Source organism: Mesocricetus auratus, unplaced genomic scaffold (assembly GCF_017639785.1).
Source record: "Mesocricetus auratus isolate SY011 unplaced genomic scaffold, BCM_Maur_2.0 Super-Scaffold_100008, whole genome shotgun sequence".
In the NCBI taxonomy this organism is placed as follows: domain Eukaryota; kingdom Metazoa; phylum Chordata; class Mammalia; order Rodentia; family Cricetidae; genus Mesocricetus; species Mesocricetus auratus.
The window spans coordinates 196124-220695 of record NW_024429192.1 but is presented as its reverse complement, the minus strand read 5'-3'; the positions used below and the strand labels follow the sequence as shown (position 1 = coordinate 220695).

The window sequence follows — 24572 nt, the reverse complement described above, 5'->3', positions numbered from 1 at the left end:
CCAGCACTGTGTGAAATCTCTTTCTGAGAGACAAGTTTCTTCTTTGAGTAGCACCAAGCTTCAGCCTTTTTTTTCCCCCTGAGCATTGGATTCCTGGGGAAGTTTAAATTCTTTGGGCTTCATCGTTTCAGTAGGATGACAGTGGACAAGAGGGACGCCAGTGTCTTTTTAGAATTTCTCCTCTTCTAATTTCTCCTCTCCTCTTTTCATTATACTTAAAATATCCATCCCACCTGTTAAAGGAATGTGACTAAATGGGTGTCTGAGGTATGGTTTCGCACCTAGATTATGAAGACACCAGATGGGGAATCCTCTGTTCCACCTGAGAGAGATAGGAAGGTCACACTGCACACTTTGGAGGATGGACCGGCCCCAGCCCGCTCTTGTATGGAAACAGAGTCTTGTGTCTCCTGGGTGGAACATTCAAGAGCAGGCCTCTCCCAAGATGTGAGGAAAGAGAATGTAGGTAGGAACTAGTTCCTCTTTAAATACGTAATTAAGTCTAGGAGAAATCACCAGTTGGTGCATGCTGAGACCAGCTGAGGAAGCAGGAAGGCCTCAGGAGAGCAGAGCCCAGGCCCATGAAGCATCATTTTACAGCACACCTTCTACGGCCAGTGCCTGACAGCAGGGCCAGGCTTGTGCCTGAAGGAAGTTTCTTGCAACAGGATGTCCCTTGAAGGGTGTTTCCACAGGAAAATGCCACCGCTCTTCAGGGATTGCAAGTATCTCTTGCGGGCTAATGAGACAAGTGGTAGCTAGCAGTCCCCAGACAACTTGCAGGTGGGACTGGTCAGGAAGACTAAGAGGTTGGGGAAGCCAGGGGACTGGACAAATAATCAGTCATTCAGAGTGCTGAAGCCTCCGAGTTCAGGTGAAGAGCGGGTCTGAATCTTGCCCTATCATTGGTACTTTTCTGTGTTCAATCCTTAAAGAGATTTCACTGCAGAAAGGGGCTACGGATGAACCATGTTTGCAACGACAACAATCATGACACATAAGTGTCTTGAAAGGCTGCAGGACAAAGTCCAAGCTCAGGGCCCTTTGTATAAGTTCACAAGTACCCAGTCCTTACTCTTATTCATCTAGGAGAAGATACTAAGTCAAGCAACAAGCTGAACTTGGGAGGACCTGTCCCTTTCTTAGCACAAGATATGTAGTTTTGGCTAAGGCCAAGTTAAAACAGATGAAAACAAAACATCAACAATAAAACCCCCCTGAGGCCATAGAGGAAGCTGGCAGGAAAGGGCTTTTGAACACTCTTGGAATCAAAAGTTTTCATTTCTCTATGCCATGGGTTTGGGGTCATCAAGTTCTCAAGAATTCTGCACAGCAGAGACACCATGGAGAAACTGACAAAGACTTCACTAGAAATGTGTACCCTACAGGGAATGGTCAAGCAGAACACAGCAAAGCTACACTCAATCCCAGAACAATGTTAAAAAGCGATCTCCATGCCTCTAGTCTTCTTCTAATGGGGGAGTTAAGTAATGTCCTAACCAAGACATGCTATGGGAAAAGCTTATTTTCTGGCTCCAGGCCTTTCTAAAAATGGGTGTGTTATGGCTGGCCAAGGCATCTGTCCAAAATTAAAAGGTCACATGCAGAAACCAGGGGTCCTACCCTCCCAGAAGCTCAGGAACACACACACACACACACACACCACACTCCCATAGGTAAGCACAGGTTAGGGGCAGTTAGGAGCAACCGAGGGGCTCCAAAGACCAACTCCCATCCTTCCTACACCCATAGCCAGTAACCAATGGGGGGCAACCACTCTGGGAGTGAGGAGCAGAAGGCTTCCTGCCTGGCCAGCCCACTTGACCTCAGAGAACAGCACTTGGACACATCACTGTCCATGCCCAGCCCCTCCTGTCCCCTCCCACTCCTGTCTCACTTTCTGCCTGTGCACCTAACTCTATGAACCACATCCAGGACCTCACCTAATACCCCTTACAGTGCTTGTTCTTTTATATCTCAACTTAGCAAAAGGTCCTCACACACCCTGAAGGATGTGTCAGTATTTCCTTTGTTTATGACACCATGCATGCAGTTTGGACCACTTTCCCTTTTTGCCTATGGCAAATGACAAGATTCTGAGCAAGATGTACAGATACTATTCACCCAAAGGATTTGGTTGAACATTCACCCAGTAGATGGACTGACAGGAATGCATTTCACCTACTCACTTTCTGAAGCTAATTTTTTGGCAATATGAAGACCTTAGAAGCTGGTCTGCTATAATGTCTGCACTTCTATCCCTCCTCAGCTGTAAGGCCAGTCCTTGGTACTACTCTGTTGCCCCTCAGATTTGGCAGTTTCAGAAAATAACAAACATAAGCTTGCTCACAACCCCAGAAGTACACTATCTATCACAGACAGAGTGCTGGCTGTTGGGGCGGGCACTTCCCAAGGAGGTGCCAGGAAGTTTGGGCCCTCTACTCTATATGTCTCAGTTTCTACCCTGTAAAAGTGGCCACAGGCTCATCTACTTCTGGCCCTTATCAACTGCATGAACTATGCCAGCTTCTATATTCCAATGCCTGCCACAGGCTTCAGTTCCTTCTGCTTCAGTTTCTTCCAGAGAGTTCTCTGGACTCACCAAGTGGGTAGCCTGGGCATGCGACTTCTGTACCAGCAAGAGTTGTGAGGAAGAGACCTTCCTTGGATTGATGGCATAAAACCACAGTAATAAATGTGGGGATATCTAGCCAGTTTTAAATAGAATATCTTGGACCCACCTAGTCCACTCCAACTTGGCAACTTGAGTGTGCACCTGGGAAGTTGGTAGAGTAACCAGGCCCCTACAGCATCTGTCACTCACGCCTATGAGAAAGAAAGCAAGCTATTTATCCAGCCAAGGAAGAGTAATAAAGAAGTCTGATTCTACAAGACCCTGACCCTAATGACCCCCAAGCATGAGGGATACCACAAGCCTGGCTTATTCAGAGCCTGACCAATAACAGCTAAAGAAACAAAGCTGTAATCAATCAGATGAATCTCAAGTTCCATGAAGGGAAATCTTGGTACTAAATTATGCATAGTAAGTTGATAGGAGTTAATAAATACAAACAATCCTTGCTGTGAAGGTGACAAGGGTGTGTGGGGGTGAGGGATGGTAGCACTTTCCTCTCAACCTGAAATCCCCTCCAAACTGTCTGCTAAACATGCCCTGCACATTTAACTTGAAAATAAAATGGGTATAGATCTGCAAATGCTGGTCTTTCACATGCAGGGCTGAGGAATACACAGAAGGCTGGGAAGGAAGAAACTATCCTAACTTGAGGACAGTCACCACTGTGGGCAGAAAGCAAGCACAGAGAACAGGACTACTGTCTATGTCACAGCCTAAAAAACATGTTCTCTTCACAGAGACACTTGCATACCAATGTTTCTACAGCAGTATTCACTATAACTAAGTCATGAAATCAACTTAGATGTCCAACAACATAAGAATGCATAAAGACAATGTGGATTAGATACACATGGTATTCCTTTCAGTCACTAAGAAGAATGAAGCCATATCATTTATGGGGGAAATGGATGCAAATGTAGAGAATCTCATTAAGCCAGACTCAGAAGAACAAATATTTCCTGTTTCTCTAATTTTGTGGTTCCCAGACTTTACATAATGACACAGAGTCACATAGGTATAATGTGACATACAAGCATAAGCTAAACTGTTAGGAAAAGAGTGGGAACCAAGGCAGCAGGCAGAGAGGAGATTCTTATTTACATTTTCTTTGTTTTACTTTTGTTTTATTTGTGTGTGTGCAGATATCCTTGAAGGCCAGAAGAGGTGACAGATCCCCTGGCGCTAGAGTTATAGGAGATTGTGGTTGCTCAGTGTGGGTGCTAGGGATCAAACTATGGTCCTCTGCCGAGAGCGGCAAACACTCTCAACTGCTGAGCCATCTCTCTAGCCCAAATCTAATCTGTATTCTTTTATGTATTTAGAAGTGCACTTTGAAGAGTTGTAAGTAATGGCACTGACAGGGTCCCTTTCCTCTTATAGCAAGGCTTTCTCATCTGATGGTCATGGGAAACATAGCGACAGGGATGTTCCACTACCCAGAATAATGGTTCTATATTTTTCAATAATTCTGAATCAAAGGACTCAGCTCAGCTCCAGCTTGGTATTCACTCAGCATGCAGGGAAAGACAGCACAGTTCACACATCCAGCTCACCTTCTCCTGGGCTGACTTGACCACACTGGAGACTTCTCCAACTGTCAGCTGCAAGGACTGGGCCTGTGGGTTCTGCTGGAAAGAGAGATGCAGTGGACCCTGGAAGAAAGAGGCTGTGTGAGAAGAAACGCATAAATATAGCCTGGGTTTTGTCTATTTTTAAACACAAACTCAAACTTGCTACATAATTAGAAATAAAAAAAGTAACAGAACATCCTAGCAGTGGTTAAATATCAGTAGGTTTACACCCCCCAAAACCAGCCAAATGTTGGACTTGCTCAGCACTTGACAAACAGGACCCTGTGAGGAGGGAAGGATGGAGAGGGCAACTGACTCAGAGATAAAGCAAAGAAGCATCATGTTGGGCCCCAAGATTCAGGATGGGAGAGAAGTGAGACCTTAGGGCAGGCTGTTGGTGCATCTTGCCCTTTCAGCTGTGTCTCCTCCTTCCTGAGCAAGCGTTCTTCTCTGGATGGAGGGGCATACCTCTCCTGCTTTATGAGGTTGTGCAGGGACTGCTACTCGAGGTGCCATCTCCTTCTCCTCTTCCACTGCTAGGCAGAAACCCAGGGCCTGGCATCTCTCTGGGATGTGAAATGACACAGAAGACTGCTGGCTGGAAAGGAGCCTGTCTGGTGGCTGTGTCCTCAGTCTTTGCCTAACAGCCCTCTAGAGCTGCCTGGCTCCCCAGCCACCGGAGCTCCATGCAATTTTCTAGTGAACGCTGTGTCTTTTTTATTATTATTATTATTTCTTTTTTGGTGTGTATGTTTATTACGTGTATATGTAAACGTTTGTGTATGTGAATGTGTGCACATGCTTGTCTCAATCCGAACATAGAGGTCAGAGGAAAATCTTGGGTGTCAGTCCTCACCTTCATTCATCCTTGTTTGAGACAGTCAACATGCACCAGGCTAGCTGCCAATGAAATTCCAGAAAGCTTCCTGCCTCTTATCTCATCAAAGACACATGCTACCACACATGATCTTTACATGAGTCCTGGGGATTCGAACTCAGATCCTCATGCTTGTGAGGCAAGTGGTTTACCCTCTGAGCCAGCCTTCTCTTTTTCTGGGGTGGAGGAGTCATGCAAGTTAAAATTTTCCAAGTGAGGGCTAAGGATACAGCTCAGCTGGTAGGGTTCTTATCTAGCACACAAGAGGTGGAGGTAGAAAGATCCCAAGTTCAAAGACATTCTTGGCTATGTATTGGGTTCGATAGCAGCCTAGGCTACATGAGACCCTGTTTTTGCTTTTGTTTCCTTTGTGTTTGTTTTTTAATCTTCAAATGACACACACACACACACACATATGTATATATGTATATGTGTGTGCAAATACATATATAAACAATGTAATTATAAGGCAGAAAAATTGATGCTTTATAAAAGTAAATATGGACTTAGACAGCAAGCCAAGAACTGTCCTCTTAAAATGAGTTCTCTGGAAAGTCCCAGCTTACATACCAAGATGCCCTTAGTTTGAAACTTTAACTTTTCCTGCCAAATAGCCTTTCCTATCTAAAGTTCTGACTGGATGGCAAGAATCTACTGCCCTATGTGTGTCCTGTAAGTCAGAACTCCATGGCAGTGAGCTAGTCACCTATATGGGTAACAGACAGGAGACAGAACAGGCATGTAAAATGGGACCAGAGGTGCTCCAGCAGCCCTAGTGCAAAACAAGCAGTGGCATAATTCTCTCCCTATTTCTTAAGAATTCCCAGAGATCAAAGTCAAGTATAAAATACATAGCTCATTTTTATTTAGGATTTAGAACCTCACTCTGTGCTAACAGCACCTACCTCACTCCTTAAACATCATGAAAGGTGGTAAAATCTACATTGCTGGAGGGATGAAGTCACTATCTCCAGGCTCTACTGGCTGAGTCTGGGGCTGGAACAAGCCACTGCACTGTGGCACAGAGGTCAGTGCCAGGTAGGTGCCATTAACAGAGTGCCCAGATGCTGAGGTAAACCAGTAGAACAGAGCATCCCAGAGAAGCCTAGAAGTACAGGTTGATAGGGTGGACATTTCTTCTGGTGGTGCCTTCTGGGCAAAACCTTAGAAAGATCCTTAATGTCAAGGTATGCTCTTACAAAGGACATACATTGTAAGTTAAAATAAGGATGGGGAGACTACCTTTCTACTTCTAATCCACCTGCCCCTGTGGGCTCAGGAGTAGAGTGAGCCAACAGCTTTCAACCAATTCCTGCACCACTGACATTCTGCTCAAAGCTAGCAACACCAGTTCACAGCCACCTGCCCTGACTAAAAGAGTAGGAACTGGCAGAAAAACACATATCCATATACATACCCTTACAAACACACACACACACACACACACACACACACACACACACACACACACACACAATAAGGAAACAAAAAAACCAAGAAGTGAAGTTGGTATCCCTCAGACCCTGACCCATACCACAGGTCCTCTGTGACTAAAACAATAACTCTGAGCAACCAGGGGAAAAAGTCCAGAACAGATTAACTAAAGTAGAAGTTCAGCCATAGGGCCACAAGTGGAAAATGCCACACCATGAAACTTTGTTTCAGGCACAGGACTGTGTCAGATTACCTTCAGTATATGCTGGCCAGGGCACCACGCACACCCCTTAAGGTGCACATGAAACAGAAGAGAAATTCATATTTAGGCTGAGGTATCTAACGATGCATATGTAAATATTTCAGAATCAGACATCAAGAACACTTGTGGCCCTAGAATTTCAGATAGGGATGTTGTTTCTGGCAACAGTAACATCCCAAGGCACTGGGAGGGGGAGCTAATTTTAGTATTTAGAAGTCCTCCCATGTGAGTTCCAGGGGTCAAACTCTGAGCATAATGCTTGGTGGTAAGCATCCTCACACCCCCTGAGCTTTCTCTCTAGCTTGATTTTTTCCTTAGTATTTTACTTTCTTTTATAAATTTAATTTATTTATATTTTTTATGTGTGAGTGCCAGAAGCAGGCATCAGATCCTATTACAGATGGTTCTGAGCCACCATGTGGTTGCTTATATATTTATTTAGTGTAGGAGGATGGATATTAAGAACATTCAGAAGACCATCATGACTGTGCACAGAACCTGTAATCCAGCACTTATGTTTCTACAGGCTTAGCAATGTGTGGGTTAGCAATATGATCAAATAAATGACCAAGCAAAAAAACTAAAAATGAAGAAGAGACTGATGTCTCAGTCGGTAAACCAAATACTCAGGTATGTTAATGCTTGCTTGCAATGAGGGTGGGGAGGGGGGTTGGGCTGGCAGACACAGGCTCACAGACAATGAGATCTAGGTCAATGAGAGACCCTGTCTCAAAAAACAAGGTAGATGGCACCTGAGGAGTGACAGCTGAAATTTTCCTTATATACACACAAATATACACATGAGGGTGGGGAGAACACATACATACACACAACAGAATAGAGAAGACTAAGATGAACCCTGTTTTTGAACTAAGAAGCAGAGTATTGATATGGCTTAGAGGTCAAATACTGACAGACATGAAAACATACATGTCTTCACCCTCACAGCCACACTGAAGCTCTGTCCACTGAAAGGGTATAGAATATTGATTGAGAGCTGAGCAGTGGTATGCATGCCCAAACCCTACATCCTCAGCTCTAAAAGCTTTTTCCAATAGATGGAACTGAAGCTTCCTATAGAAGTGGCTTGATCCAGGGTCAGAGGAGCAGAAAATACAAGGTAAGCAAAATGTACACACACACACACACACACACACACACACACACACACACACACACACACACACACACACCTGAAGAATCAAGCTTTATATTTATGTCAGAATATATGTTGCTGCAAAAGAAGGGATCCTAAAGTAAAGGGAATGGAAACAAGCTTACCAATGGGACCATAATGCAAGAAAAGAAACGCAAGTGTGGACTGACAAAGAACACAGCTGGCTAGAGAAACACACAGTAGCAATTTAGGCAACAAAGTAATAGCAATGGTACAGGGCTAGGGCCCACAGAATAATTTAAAGAATAAACAAAACACAAGTCCACAGTGATGAATACAACCAGCTAAACATACTTGTAGGAGTGACCACTGTCTCTCTCAGCAGAGGTCCAGTTAATAACATAAAGGAGGAAATAGTCAATCACCATTAAGGAAACTCCATGTAGTTAATTGTGGCTGGTGAGCCATACTAAATTGAGAACAGAAACATCCAAGGATACATCTCCCAAGACATGGTAACTACATCCACATGTGGAGACATAAGACATAAAACCATCTCACAGGATCCACATGTCCAGCAGCAAGTTACACCAACACCATGTACTCCTCAATACTGAACAGTTATGGGTTACTGTTTGTGTATGTACAGCCTCAACTCAACAGCCAGAAAAGCAGACAGATACTCAGCAAAATAACAATCAACAACACTCCATTTTATCAAGTTCATAAATAACAAGACTGAATGAGAAACTATTATAGACTGTGGGAGACTAAGAAGTACCAACTAAGGGTCATAGGAGACCCGTGGGGGCCCTACGCAATAAGAAGCTGCCAAGATTAAGGAATAGTTTGATTTCTTATTAAAGGGATTATGATAATGTTAATGTCTTGTACTGTTAATTTCACTGTGTTTTTAGTTGTAGCTACAATTGGTAATGTAACTGTGCCCAGGTTAAAAGTTTGTTCTATACAATGTTATTTTATTGCATGTTTGGTTATAGTTACACTGTTAATCCCTTATTCTACCTGAATTTCTCCAGTTTTAAGTTATAACCACCCTGTACCAACAGTAATTCTGCTCTAATCATCGAGTGGTAGCTATGGGAGGCTGAATGAAGAACACATAGAAACTCAATTATTTTTCCAACTTTTCTGCAAATCCAAAAGCAAGTCGAACAGTTTTCAAAGGAGAGATTACAAAAGAGCAGCCTTGACTCATGATATGCTCATACAGGCTCACAGATCTCTATGGCATTCCCTTCTGCCGAAATAAAGAATCAGACTTGTCCAAGATCACATAGTTAGTGAGTACAGAGTTGGGATTCAAGCATATCTTCTACATGATTAAAGAACCCTCTTCCCTCCTCAGCCACCAGAAGTTGGTGATCTGCACAGTCTCAGGCTGATTTTCTTTCACATTTCTGTTCTTCAGAATGCTAAAACAGAGCACACTAAACAGCCTGTTGTTCTTCTTGGGGTCTGCGGGCTACCAAGTCTGAGGCCTTTATCCAGATGTCATGGTGTCCATGACCACTGTCTTTTCCATCCACCATGCCTGTCATTTACACCACTCATGCACAGGGCTTCCTCCCAGCCACCTCTGAGCTGGGCATGAAGTCCACCTCTGTGTGGACATACCCGAGCTCTGCCTCAGCTCACAATGCAGAGAGCAGATGGAGGCACAAGTGACCAAGTGGGGAGCAAGTGCAGACTGCTTAGCATGTGGGGTGGGGCAGCATCCTTACAGAATGGGAGGACTCAGGCACTTCTTAGATTACAAGAATTTAAATAAGGGGAAAGGAGATACACTCTATAAGGAACTCTGGGATGCTCTATGCAAAGGCCCTTGTATAGGGAAGAAGCCTAAATGTTTGAGCAGAGAGAGAGAGAGAGAGAGAGAGAGAGAGACAGAGACAGAGAGACAGAGAGAGAAAGGGACAGGGACAGGGGCAGAGAGAGACAGACTGGGGTGTTGGCCCATGGTAGAGTTCATAGAGTTGCCCCAAGCCCATTTTCCTTTTCACTGTGGGTAACAAGCTGACCCAGGGACCTTACTTGAAGTGGCCGCCACAGTCTCACTACCAGCCTTCCTGTGCGCAGCTTCTGCCACTGGTTTTTGTAAGCACAACTTGAAAGTCATTAGGTGATGGAAAGACTCTGGAGTTACTGGCCACTATTTACATGCAAGTTGCAGAATCTCAGAGAAGTCAGTGCTATTCAAAACATGTTCTAAGTTCACACTGACTTCCCATCCTCTAAAGACCCTAAGCTGCCCAACAGTCTTACTTCTGTTAGAGCATTCCTCAGATGAAATTCTGGATTGAAGGATTACAGAAATGACAGATCTGAGAATCTCCCTAATCTAGGGTCACTGCCAGTTGACAGCAGGAAAGAAACACCATGGAGGTCCATAACAACAGCAGCAGAACATGGGCTCTCAGACCAGCATATGCTCCACAGAGCATCAGGGTGGAAGGGAAGCCCTGCAGCCACAGGTGAGGCTACCTGCCACCAGCATGATGGGATCCCAAGCCAGAGCTGTGGAAACAGCAACCTTAAGTAATCTTGGGTGGTGCAGGGGTATCTACACCACCATCTCCTGTGTGACTGATTACTACCACAAACCAAAGTGTTCATGAAACTTCAGGCCAGTCACAGAGTTACCCTGAGCAGCTACCTTCTGATGGAGGATGTCCTTCTGTATGCTGTGAATATGTTTTTCTTACTGGTTGATGAATAAATGCTGATTGGCCAGTAGCCAGACAGGAAGTATAGGCAGGGCTACCAGGCTAGGAGAATGCTGGGAAGAGAAAAAACATAAAAGTGGCAGACAGGGAGATATCATGTAGCCACCAGGAAGATAGGACACCCAGGCATTCTCCGGTAAGCCAAGACCACATGGAGATACGTAGATTAATAGAAATGGGTTAATAATTAAGAGAGAGATAGCCAATAAGGAGCCTTAGCCATCCGCCAAACAATTTATAATTAATATAAGCCTCTGGGTGTTTATTTGGAACTAAATGGCCGTGGGACCTGGTGGGACAGAAACTTCGGTCTACAACCTTCAGATAATACAATACTTCCTGGGTTCTCTGGCTCTCAGGTACAGAAATTTGGCCCCATCCACGGGCATGGGTTTTTGTAATGTCAGATTTGGCAGAGAAGTGAGGATTAACATTAAAACCACCAAATGGACATGTTTCTGGTCACTGAAAAACTTTGGCTGACAGATGGCTGCTTAGAGACAGGTGTGCACAGTGACTTCTCACCCAAGGGGAGGAAAGCATCTCCTATTCTCTACTCTTCAGCTAACCCAAGTTTTGTGAATGAGTCACCTGTGATGGAGAAGCAGACAAGAGTATTCCTAATGATTCCCATAATCCCTACATACTGGAAGACTGCTGAACAGCTTCTGGAACAATGATGGCTTCTCCTCTTTCCCACCCAACTAATCACCCTATAAACTACTTTTGGAGTGATGGTTGGGATCTGGGTTGGAACTCATACAGCTATACTTATAAGAGCACAAAGAAGCCACCATGAGTCACAGCTTAGTCCTTGGATCACAGGGATTCAGCTACATCACTCAGGCCCTCCTCAGTGGACCTCAATCAGAAGAAACACTTGGGGCTAAGGGATGAATTTGCTTCCCACAAGGCATGGTTGTAGCTGAGACAGGGCCATGAAGTAAGAAGCCAGACCAGGCTCTAGACTGACCTTGAGCCTTAGCTCTCAGGGTTCAGCTCCTCACTTCTAGAGAGAGAAGAGGTCGGGCAGAAAAGTTTAGCGTTTCTTCCCATTTTAAAACAACTATGAGGCTCGGTAAGTGCTTGCTGTGTAAGCATGTAGATTTGAGTTTGATTCCCAGAACCCAGAGAACTAAATTAAGTGTGGAGCAGGAGCATGGTTGTAATCCCAGCACTGTAGAGACAGAGACAGATGGAGTCCTAGAGCTTGCTGGCCAGCCAGCCTAACCAAATCAGTGATCTCCAAGCCAATGGGACACAGTCTTAAAAATACAAAATGAATAATGTCCTTGAGGTTCTCTTCTGATCACCACATATACACAAACTAGTGCATGTGCACCTGCACATACATCACACACACACACACACACACACACACACACACACAAATACAAACCTAGGGTAAAACCTAGAACAGAACAGGTTACTGTTCCTTCCTAGTTGGTAGAAAGTTTCCCTTTCCATGGAAGATGCTGGATATGATCAAACATTATTAGTGTTTCTCCATTCCACTCCACCAGTGACAGACCAAGAATTGGTTGACTTCCAAGTATTAGTTGCCACCCTGGCTAGGGCAAAGAGATTTCAGGACAGAGTGGGGGCAGGGGACCTCTAAACTGTACTGTCTAGGCCTAAGGCGGTCTGGGAATGTCAGCCCTAATCAGGGATTAACTGCATTGGAAGTCAGGAGGAGGGCAAGGAGAAACTCCAGCAGGCTTGGCCTCTGGAGTCAGGCTCTCACTAGTATAAATGCCAGCATGGGTTCCCTGTGTATCGTCGCTGTAACAACAGCAAAAGCCCAAGACACTGGGGTGTGGCAGAGCGGCAAATGACTGAGTTCCTATCTGCCACAAAACCCTCCATTTGAATTCAGTCAAGCAGCATTCCCAGGCATCTGGCAATCAACTAAAACAAAAACTGTCCCAAGAGATACTCTTAACACCAATTCCTAATCAAAAGTGCACACAAAGCCCTGGCAGGAGCCACCAGTTACTTTGAGCTTGAACCTAATACAGTACGGGCACTTTCAGGCAGGAGCTCTCTTGGGATAAATGGCTGAATTTGGCAAACAGCAGAGAGCAGACAGGACAATGTCAACAGGCCAGTGTCTTTCCAGTCCCCAAATGCCCTCCCCACCCACAAAGGCTAGGGTTACAGGTGCTTTCACCTTCCACCAATTCCATGGGCATTCACTTGCCCAATCAAGACCAGTGCTTGTTCTTTCTGGTCGACCCTCCAGGCATAAGAACCCTGAGAGCATATCTACAGTGACCATATCTTAGGAAGTCAACCAAGAAATGACAGGAAATGAAACATCCAGAATTCACAGAAGGGAGGGTCACTGACTCTGGGCCACTGGTGTCCACCTCCTACAGATCATTAACCAGAACACCCAATAGCACTCTACAGAGAAAGAGAACGATACTGGCTTCAGCTCGGTGAACTCCATATTCTCCTTGATTGGGCCAGGCTTCTGATACCAGATCAAATGGGGGTTAGTGACAGCAGCTTCACTGTAAAATAGTGTTTATGCCTACATATGAGGACACATAGCTTGCATGCTGGCCCCAGGTAGTGGGTCCAGCTCTGGTGACTGAGCACCTATTCTAGGTATCAAGACAGATGTCAACTAAGCTTGTAGCCTTTGCATCCAAAAATCTTTCCAAGAGTCCAGAGCAAAGTCTCTTGTACAGTTGGACTATTGGATTTGTGCTAATTTATACTTAAGGTTTTTTTTTTTTTTAGTTCCATGGCCACATGTGCCAAGGCGATGGCACAAAATCTGGGCTCGGGGCCCACTGTTAAATATTCTGAAAGTGGATAGGTTCGGCCATGACAGTGACTTAACATTGTGGTTTTCACTGAGTCCAAGGCTGGTAGTGTGGGGCTTCTCCACTGGGCTGCACAGTTGCCTGTGTACCTGAAGTCGAGGGACAGACACAGTCCTGAAAGGTACCAGCTCTGTTCCACCAAGCTCCTAATTTCCCTGTGGAATGCCTCCAAATTGTAGACGCCAGGAACTTGTCCTTACACTAACATCTCTTAAAAACAAAAATAAGTCACAAGCAATTAATAACAAAAGAAACAACCACAGGATTGTGAGGCACAGTGCTGGGTAATAAGCCCAAGGTGTGAGGTCAGCACATTTGGGTCTATATCCTCACTATGACACCAAAGACTATGCAACTCTAACCTTTTGGACATCAGTTTCCCCAGTTGTATGATGGTGAGGATGCCATACTGATTTGGGAGTGACAAGTACTTACAGTCCCAGGGCCACATTTGGCAAGGAGTGAGATCTCAAGAAATGGTCACTATTCTGTGATATGCTCAGAAATGCAAGTCTTTTAGAATTAAGAAGCTGTAGGTAGAGGGGAATAGATTCGAAATGGAAGCATATTTGGATCACAGTTATCCAGTGAAGGCGGGTAAAAGGTTCAAAATCAATAAATGTCCACTCAGAATCCACTAGGGACCAGCTGGGTGGGCACAGGTCCTCTGAGCAGTTCTCCCACAAACAGCATAAACCAGGGAGCCACCGATGTTTGGTGTATGAAACAGTCACGTTGTTGATTCCCCACCGCAGGTGCTACTCTCTCCCTGGTCTTAACTTCAAGGATGGAATAAATGCCTTGCCTCGGTAGGCTCCGAGTGGCCGGTCAGGGGCTTTGGCGGCCTCCAATCTACAGAGCTCTTTCTGACGGGCCCCCTCACCCTCAAACACCACGCCTTCCTAGGAACTCACCCCTCTTCTTTCGGCCTCATAGTTCAGTGCGGTCACCCAGGCCGTTTGCCACTGGCTTCCCCAGCTATCCAGAGTAAGTATCCAGGACAGGAGCGTGTCTGACTCCCGGCGCCGTAGTTCGTCCGGCTCCGCCCGCCGCCGGGGCGGGGGTCGCGCCCTGGCCAGCGTCCATTGCGCCAAATACAGGCCCACCGTGCCCAGGGCCGCGACGAAAAGCGACACCAGGATGAGCCACTGTACCTCGCCGAGCCACGAGCCCATGCTGACGGCGCATACCCGGCGCGCGCACCCCGACTTCCCCGTGCAGCCTTGGCTCCGGAGCGCAGAGCGGGCGGGTGGCGACTCAGGACATTCGCCGGGGCGCAGGGGCGCGGGGTTCGGGGAACGGGGCCTGAGAGACCGGGGCTAAGGCCGCTAGGAGGGCGCTGGGGACCGGTCTGCGCGCCGAATAGAGCGCTGCGCACCTGGGACTGGAATGCGGGACTGAGGCGGCCTCTCCCCACGCGCCGCTGGGAAGTGCGGGCCAGGCGCTTCCTCTTCTCTCCCAGCCCCGGGCGTCCGGCCCGCGGCCCCGCAGTAACCGCAGGAGGATGGGCCTGGGGGCGGGCAGAAGCGGAGTCTCCCTTCACAGCTCCGCCCCCTTAAAGGCCCCGAGGGCCCGCACAACCGCTCAAGGCCTCTTCCATCACAACCCTGAGAGGTAGCAAGGTGGTGAACTCGTGGGGCGCCGCGATTGGCACATTCCACCCCAAAGGCTACTGCTGGGTGCCCTGGCTGGGCTGTGTGTCGGTAAGAGATGCCCCGATGAAGAGAGAATTCCAAGAGTTTCCCGGACCACCAGGACTGAGTTTTTGCAAGGCCAGTCTCAGCAGCAAGTAGCTGTCACTCTAAAGTAGGCTCATGAGCTACCATGTGCTAATTCAAGATCCTGGAATGTGCTTGTCAAACCCAGGCCCTAGTTCAGGATGTGGATGTACCATTGACTTTTTTTTTTTTTGAATGCGCACCCGTGTGTGTGTGTGTGTGTGTGTGTGTGTGTGTGTGTGTGTGTGCGCCCTGTGTCTGTATTTTGTGCATTTGTGACGTACTTCTGCATGCTAACCTTGGGAAAGGAATGTTAGGAAAGTTGTCAGAGTAGCCAGATTCTCTAAGACCTGACAGCCTTATCTTTTAACATGGTTCAGCTGTGTTTTTTGCAGCTGCTCCAATGGAATTGGACTTCAACTAGGGCTAGGTGGATTCAGCCTTCTCTTACTACGTAGGAGTCTGCAAGCCAATAGATATTTGGGGAAATCAGGGGGAGATTTGAACCTAGAATCAGTGTCCCCTCCACCCCGTGGCAGTTACACAGAGGGACCTTGTGGGAATGGAATCCCACAGAATGGAATCAGCTCAAAGGCTGCCAGTGTTGAGCTTGAGCCTTTCCTAGTCAAGACACGGCATTAAAAACAGCCCTAACCATGTCCTGTAAATTACCATAGGCTGATGAACACTGGTAGTTCATAGGCTAGAGGCTCAGACCTACTCCCCTTTTCCCCTTTATGCCTGGTATTTTAAGTATCTGTTCTCGTTTGAAGAAAGGGTCTGTTATTTTTCTGATCTATAGCTAGATCTATGCAGTTGAGTGATGTGGGTCTTGCCAGGCACCTGAAAGTCTAGACCATATCTACTTGTGCCCAAGTCCACCTGTGCTCATGTGAGTTCACGTGTATGCTGGCTGCTACTGTGTGGGTGGTGATGAGGAGCTCATCAATCCTGTGTGACTGGTGCAACCAGTCTCATTCTTCCTTTGACATGTCTCAGAGGCTGCTCACCCCACTGAAACGGCTACAGACTTGTAATAAACTGCAAATTAACCACCACCCCTAGTCTGGAATGTGTCATATTTCCATATGTGTCTACAAAGAGATTGTTAACATGCAGATATGCAGGGTGTCAATATTTGCTTCTAGAAGCAAACTGTGGGGAAGTAATGACTCTGGCTTATGGGACAATGCACGTGGTCAAAACATGCTTGCAACCAGAGCAGAAACACCTTGTAAGTTCATGAAGTTTCTGCTCTCAGTGGATGACCCATTGGCTCTGGGCTACTCAGTTTTCTGGCAAAATGGCACACATGTTCCTCATTGTGACATTCTTTGTTCCCTGTGAGGCAGGTGTTCCTTTCCCACACCCATCTTTGACCTGGGAGCAGATTACAGTTCTCCTGTGAGGGGAACCTGCCCTCACTTCAGTTGATTTTAATAGGTCTAGTTTTCAGTCACATTTGACTGTTGCTATTTTTTGAGTTTTAAGCAGTGTGTGTGATATGCCCATGTGTGTTTCAGGTGGCTGTGGCTATGTGTTAAATTTAACCACTCTGTGTGTGTGTGTGTGTGTGTGTGTGTGTGTGTGTGTGTGTGATGTGCACATGTGTGTTTCAGGTGCATGCACCCTGCACAGAAGCAAAGGCTGGAGGACATCAGGTGTCCCACTCCACTTTCAGCCTTACTCTCTTGAGACAGGATCTCTTTCCTGTCTCTGTAGCTAGGTTGTTGACCAGCAAGACCTAGCTCTCTTCTGTCTCTACACCTTCTCCCCAGCACTGGTGTTACAGACAGGCATGTACCCACACATCTGGCTTTTTAAATGGGGGTTCAAGGGGTTTAAACTGAGGTCCTACACAGTCAAGTGCCCTTACCCACTGATCCATCTCCCTAGTCCAGGGTTAAATACTCTTCAACACAAAACTTTGTGATTCTGAGTTTCTATGAGTAGGGAGGGTAGGGGTCTGTGCGTGGAGGAGGACCCTAGGTGTGCTGGCTGCTGTCCCCAAGTCCACTCTCCTCTGTGGCAGTTAGTGGATGATGAAACATCTCCCAGATGCTTAGCATTTTATATCAAGCCACAGGAGCCACCAGGAGCAGCTGCCTACCTGGAGGACTTCCAAAGGCATCACTCTGAACTGGGACCAGATCTGCCTGCGGATAGAGTGGTAGAATGGAGGAAAGTTCTGAATTCTTCTCCAGCATACTTCCAAGAGCTGGCCCGTAGACCCTGAAGCAATAGGCACCACTTTTCACATTTCTGAGATGCTTGTCATTCAGCAAAAGTTTCCTGTTGGATGTTTTATGCTGACTCACCCTGTTTCAGTGCAATTTCCTCATCTGTATGTAAAGGTTGGACATATTTTGCCATCTTATCAAGTTCTGAAGATAGGAGGATGCTGTATTTTCAGAAATAAACATATCTAGTGTTGTAAGTTTTATGTCTGTATACAGTTATCCTCAGTCATATGAAAAATTATTCATTATTGTTGAACAGATATTTTGTGGGTTTTTTTTTCTTAAAGAGTATAATGTAACCTGTGCTGATGTTTAACTAACCATGCAGCCCAAAATAATTCTGAACTCCTGATCCTCTTGTCTCTGCCTCCCAAGTGCTGGGATTATAGATGTATCCTCCCATGCCCGGCTCTATTTGATACTAAGGAATGGAACTTTGATCCTCTTGCATGCTAGGCAAGCAACTCTTCTGAGCAACCAACTGAGCTGCATCCACATCTCACTTGAAGGTTTATAAACATAAACTTCCAAATAAGTGAGACTTATGTTAAATTTTCAATATAATTATCTTAAATAGCTGAACAAAAGGAAAAGGGGGTTCCAGGAACTCTCCACTTTGTCCCTTCTCCTAGAAGTGACTTGTGCCCAGCACCCTGGCAGATAGCATTTTGGAGGGGGGACAGGCTATGATGGTTGCCTCCCAATCCAGTTAAACCAGCAGGGCCTATACTCTAATGTCCCTGTCAGCCCAAGAATTCCCTTTCGGCTGACTTTGTGGTGCAATACTCAGGGCTATGCTGGAGGAGTGATCAGCGAGTGTGGGAAGACATTTGACTCAGTTTCCTGGCTCCATCCACTTTAGGCCAGTTTCCTGTGATGTCTGTAGAGTCCAACCAAGGAGCCAATGAACCAGGCAAGGTACACACACACACACACACACACACACACACACACGAGAGAGAGAGAGAGAGAGAGAGAGAGAGAGAGAGAGAGAGAGAGAGAGAGAGAGAGAGAGAGAGAGAGCTAGTCCCAATCAAAACATCCCTTTCTTTCACCTTGTTACTTTCTGAGCTTATGGCTGGGTGCTTTTCCCTGTGGCCTTCCTTGAGGGTAGCAACTGTCTCCAGAACTTTCAGTAAGAAAAAGTGCAGCCTCTATGGGTGGAGAGCAGACAGCCACTCCCTCGTGTGGCCAACAGAAACAGCAGTATTATGAAGCAGGACTCCCTTCTGACAGGGATGATACTCCAAGTCCCAAAGATACATCAGCAAGATGAGACACCTGGTAAGCACTCATGAAGGTCACCTCAGCTGCCATCAGATCCTTCCCAAGACACTGGGCTTTTATGGACTCACTTCCTGCTCATGGCAAGACTGGAAGGAAAACATTGTCCCACTTTAAAAATGAAACTCAGTTCAGAGAAGAGGAGGAACTTGTCCAAGGCCACATTAAGAATATGGATGAACTAAAAGTTTAACCCCTTTGGATTCTTTGTGACCAAATCCAACTTCCTATCCTACTTCATAAAGACAGAGGCAAGCTAATTTTATGTTCGAAATTTCAAAAGCTGGAAGTAAAGGAGTCCCTTTTCTCTTGATCACAGGTAGAAACTTGCCTAAGGGAAACATGGGCTCTTAGCTCCTAACCCTGAGAGACCAGCCATTCAGGAATCCATCCACTCAAGGAACAGTAGAGAGCATCTGTAGGTCTTCAAGCCAGATCTGAGAAATACCTAGATGAATCCAGTCCCGGCACCACATGATCGTCTTGATCGGTCAGCATGCTAGTGCAAATACCCATCAAGCAACAGGACATGCCTTCAGACCCCACCCAGGTGATGTCTGTTGATGAGCCTGAGTCACAGAAACATTTGAGGAAGTGTTATCAGGATATGAGCAAGGCCATCTGCCCTGGGCAGACTGAGGAATTGCCCAGGATTCTGTTGAAGCTGAACATACAGAGGAATGTGGCTGGGTGACAGCCTGCATCTGGCAGGTAGCTTGAGTAAGCTTCCTAAAGGGTTACTCAGGAGCAATTGCTTTTGTGATTGAGTGGGATCACCCTTAAGAGCAAACAGCAGGAAGCCAAGATGTTGAGATAATTCTCTAAAACTTTCCTTTACTGTGGGTTTTCCCAACTCCAAGGAGTACTGGCCCCTCCTTGTGCATGCACAGCTGAAGTTTCTTGACAGAAGCTGGCCTGGGAATTGACACTGAGCTTGGTTCACTATTAAAAGTGGAGTTTGTAGGGACTTAACTACAAACTAGAGCCAGTGAACTGAGGAACAGAGATATGCGTAGCCTAAAGGCTCCATTAGATGTAGTTCAAGCGCCTTGCTTACTGGGGAAGGTCTTGAGGGCCAGCTTCTCAGAGCCCACTAGATCTGCCTCTGCAGCCCTGCTGCCATGTCTATTCCAGGGCTGGTGCTGTAATCAAACTATGCTCTTACTATAGATGGGCATGATTGTATTTACCACAATATCAGACTTTATTTAATAGGAATATTTCAATTACATGTAATTAATTTATTAATAATTAAGAAATAAGAATTAAATTTAAATAAATTTAATATTTAAAAGCAAGGTTTAGCGGTTTCAATAGCAGCAATTTGTCAGATAATCCCATCTACCTTGGTATTCTGGCCCAGGCAGACAGAGGTCCTTTTACCTAATCTTAATTACTAATATTAATTCTTATAACATACAGGCTATAATAAACATACCTTCAATCCCCATATATGCGGCTTATATAATGTATACAAGTTAAAAAGGCTACAGCAGCATTTAAAAGGTCTAAGAAGTAGGCTGATAGTAATGTTAATAAAATTTGTTATAGATAAGATGATGGGCATGAACCCAGAGGAGCTGCAAGGAAGCTGTTAATTTAGAGAGGTCTTCTGGGAGTTAGGTTTGAGAGCAAAGCTCAGGGTGGAACTCAGCTAGCTGCAAGGTGAAAATGCAGAGCAGTAAAACCATGAGTTCAGATCCAAATTAGGTGAACAAATGGGTGGGCAGGCAGTCAAGCATGCTATACCAAAGCAGAAGCTCCAAGGAGAGTCAGGAGTTTCCTATCTGTCTGTCTGTCCCTAACACACACTGGGTGTAAGGTAGTAGGGGTTATGCCATCCTACTATTAGGTATCCATCTTTGTATGGGGTGCAGTCGAGGGAGTTACACTTTTTTTTCTGTCTGGTATGTCTAATGAGTTCTTGGGCCTGGTTTTCTTGATATGATTCTGATATACTCCGCCCCCCTCCCTGTGTCCCTACAGTCTTAACTCACCCCACTATACCCCAGTAGGAAGATGACTCCCTTTCTATTCTCAGGAATAAACCATTTATCAGTGTATAATATATGGGTAGTGCTTTGCAGATGGTGCAGCTTGTGGTCCACCCAGGGGCTTCAGTCAATATCCTCCCTCAAAATAGAGTCGAAGCTGCTTGTGAAATGCAGTCTCCAGGGGAAGACTGTTTCATACTATCTGAACTCACTTACTGTAGTCTAATCTCAGCAGCTGACCTTAGAATAAGACCCTGGATGAATTTATTAGGCAAGCCTAATGTCCATTAGAAGGAGTGAGCCCCTGAAGACTGGACAGGACAGACTTGGACACTCAACTTGGGCCATGGGACGTCATCTCTTGCCAGGGAACAGTATATATTCCTTATAATTGATGTTGTCCTGAGTTCTGAACTAACATTTTCCCTTGTGCATTTTTAAAGCCTATTTGAATATGGAAACAATCCAGAGAGAAAGTATTCTCTCTAAGGGTTAAAGGATACCAGGTACAGTGGTGAACATCTTACATCCTAGCATGGGGAAGCCAGAGGCAGAAAGATTGTTGCAAGTTCAAGGCCAGCCAGAGTTCTCTAGTGAGCCTGTCAAACAAAAACAAACAAGAACAACATCAGAAAGAGCTGTGGTGGTACACACCTGCAATTCCAGAACTTAAGAGGCTGATGCAGGAGGATCTTGAGTCCATGGATAGTCTAGGCTATACAGCAAGATCCTACATAGATAGATAGACTATTACAAACTTATGTCATATAATGATGGCCTCCAATAGAAAATTAAACAAAGCAGGCAATTGCTGACCCAGAAAATACTAAGCACCTGTTTGATGGCACTTTGCAATTACCTTACTCCCAGTCAAAAGCTTGAAGCACTGTTGCACTAGGGAGAGGCTGGAGGCCTAGGGCACTTAATCAAAGTAAGAGTCGGGAGCTTGAAGCCAGTCTGTGTCTTCCTGTGCAGCAGAGACAGTGGCCCTTGAGGCACAGACACACAGGTGGCTCATAACACCTCATCTTCCTGGATGTTGGTGGGCATCTCCAGGGTGGAGTGCGACCACACATGTGAGTTCTGGAGTCAAAGGCCATCTCCTGCAACATCACTCTGCACAGAAGCATGTGACCTTGGAATGTGCCCAGGGGTGGGAAAGATTCTTACTGAGCAGTCACCACCTCCAGGTCCTCAGGTCTTCAAGCCACCCCAAGTTTCTCTTACTGAGGCTGGACTCTTCAGGAGTCAGGGACCACAGAACCCAGAAGACTGTGTCAGGGAGAAAGTGGTCTAGACTTCTGTCTCCAGGCTCTTCCTCTAGGTTGCAGAAACACCAGGCAACAGGAAGGAGGTACCTGAGGGTCACAAAGGGAGAGGTTGTCCTCTATCCTCCTACTCCTGAAAGCCTACTTCTAAGCAAAATTAACGGCTGTATTTCTTTACATTCTTCTCCCCTATAGTTTGTACTCTAGATGTGTGTCCAAAAGGAAGAGCCAGTGTAACCTGGGGTGAGGTGTACTCCCAACCTGCAGGCAGAGCTGCTTGGAATCCAGCCAGCATCCTCTGGCTAAGTCTCAGGGCTTCCCAAGGAACAGGAAACAAGCAAGCAGATGGGAGATTGTGATCTCATTGCTCTGAAGCAGGTGCAATGGTCACTTGTCACTAAGAAGTAAGTGTGCAATGCCACAGAAGAGCAGATAGAATTGAGACCCTACCCCTAATGATCCTTCCAGAGAATCAAGAAAAAGGATGCTGTGAGGACTTAGGTCACCATCGAGGGTACTGCTCTGGTGTCACACCCATTCCATCTCATAACCTCAAAAATCTGTCAGATGGTCTTGTAAAAGGGAGTGCCTTTGGTTGGGGTGTCATAAGAGAGGCCCAAGGGTGCGGTGCAGCATGATGCAGCCCTGGTGAAGGACCTCTTCCAGTTGTAAATGGTCATCTTCTCAGATGTCCTCATGTGGTAAGAGAGCTCTCCAGACCCCTTGTTTTTTGAATAATTTGTTTATCATATTTTTGTGGTGCTGGGGATATAAACTGGGACCTAGAGAATGCTAGGCATAGCTCTACCTCTGAGATACATATCTCCAGTTCTCTGTGGCCCTTTTTATAAGGGCACTAAGTATCAGACCCCTATCACCACCATACCTCCTAGTTAACTCTCAAAGGCCCCAGTTCCTCAACTTATCACACATCCAGTTGGGGTTTCAATGAATGGATTTGGGTGAGGGAGAGAGGCACACAGGGGTGTCAGACTGAGAGTCCTTGGCACCCCTGTCAGCAGCCACTCTGGAAGTCAATTTTGTTGGTACCCCAGAGAGTCCTTAGCTAAACTATCCCATAGAACTTGGTTCAAAAATACAGAATCCCAGGGAAAGCCAGCAGGCACAGCAAAGACTGCCATTGGGGTCTTTGGCCAACATAACTTTGGACTAGCCCATAAATAAACTGACCAAAAATGTTTTAAAAGGAATTAGAAACACTGAAGGAACCAGATGCTGCAGGCTCTGAGTTTAGTTCTTAGGAACACAGTGTGGTATGGAAAAAAACAGATGTTACCATCCTCCATTTGTAAGTAAGGAACATGAAGTCCAGAGATCTAGGCTGAAGCAAGGATCCTGTGGTTCTCAATAGCTAGGTGAGTTTGCAATCCAGGCTCTGCTTTCTCACAAACAGCCCCTCACTTTCCCTGGCTGCAAATTCACCTTTGAAAGAGCAGCTGCAATGACTAAGCCACTGTTATGAGGACAGTGCCTTAGGGTTTATATTGCTGTGATAAAATACCACAAAGAAAAGCAACTTGTGGAGGTAAGGGCTTATTTTTTATTTTTTAATAAATTTTTATTTAAATTAAAAACAATCTTATTTTGCATACCAATCCCAGTTCCCTCTCCCTCCCATCCTCCCATGCACCCCACCAACTTCCCCATACCACACTCCATTCACTCCCCAGGGAAGATGAGGCCTCCCATGGGAGATCATCAAAGTCTGTCATATCATTTGTTGCAGGGCCTAGGCCCTCCCCCATGTGTCTAGGCTGAGAGAGTATCTCTCCATAGGGAATGGGCTCCCAAAGCCCATTCGTGCACTAGGGATGAATACTGGTTCTACTGCCAGAGGCCCCATAAACTGCCGAGGCCTTTCAACTGACACCCATGGGACCTGGTTTGGTCTTATGCTGGTTTCCCAGCTGTCAGACTGGGGTCTGTGAGCTCCTACTTACTCACATCAGTTGTTTCTGTAGGTTTCCCTAGTGTGGTCTTGACCCCTTTGCTCATCACTCCTCCCTTTCTACAACTGGATTCCAGGAGTTTGGCTCAGTGCTTAGCTGTGCTTTTGCTTCCATCAGCTACTGGATGAAGGCTCTAGGATGGTATAGAAGGTAGTCATCAATCTCATTATCGGGGAAGAGCATTTAAAGTAGCCTCTCCACTACTGCTTTGACTCTTAGTTAGGTTCATCCTTGTGGATCCCTGGACATTTCCCTAGTGATAGATTTCTCTTTAAACCCATAATGGCTCTCTCTATTAAGGCTCTCCTTCTCTATTCTCCCCCCACTCGATCTTCCTGATCCCTCATGTTCTTCTCACCCCCTCCCCTCCTCTTTCTCCCACCTCCCTCTCCACACCCCAATTTACTCAGGAGTTCTTGCCTCTTCCTCCTTCTCCGGGAGACCATGTATGTCTCTCTTAGGGTCCTCCTCGTTTCCTAGCTTCTCTGGGTTTGTGGATTGTAGGCTGGTTATTCTTTGTTCTGTGTCTAATATCCACTTATGAGTGAGTACATACTATGTTTGTCTCTCTGTTTGTCTCTCTGTTTGTCTCTCTGTTTGTCTGAGTGTTACCTCACTCAG

At 45.9% G+C, this 24572-nt stretch overlaps 1 protein-coding gene across 4 annotated transcripts in view; it reads right to left on the bottom strand.

The window, feature by feature from the left end:
- Nucleotides 1–14974, bottom strand: part of C2cd2 (C2 calcium dependent domain containing 2) — a 69426-nt gene extending 54452 nt beyond the window's left edge. For 3 of the 4 annotated variants that reach the window (XM_005073778.4, XM_021229409.2, XM_013116177.3), the window contains exons 1-2: nt 14392–14973; nt 4189–4287 (exon numbers count right to left, since the gene is read on the bottom strand). In XM_005073778.4, the coding sequence (XP_005073835.1) occupies nt 4189–4287; nt 14392–14652 (360 nt within the window). In that variant the 5' untranslated portion in view covers nt 14653–14973. Of the gene's footprint in view, nt 1–4188; nt 4288–14391 lie in introns of all 4 variants that reach the window. The other variant, XM_040750384.1, reaches the window with a different exon arrangement.
- Nucleotides 14975–24572: the final 9598 nt, after the last annotated feature.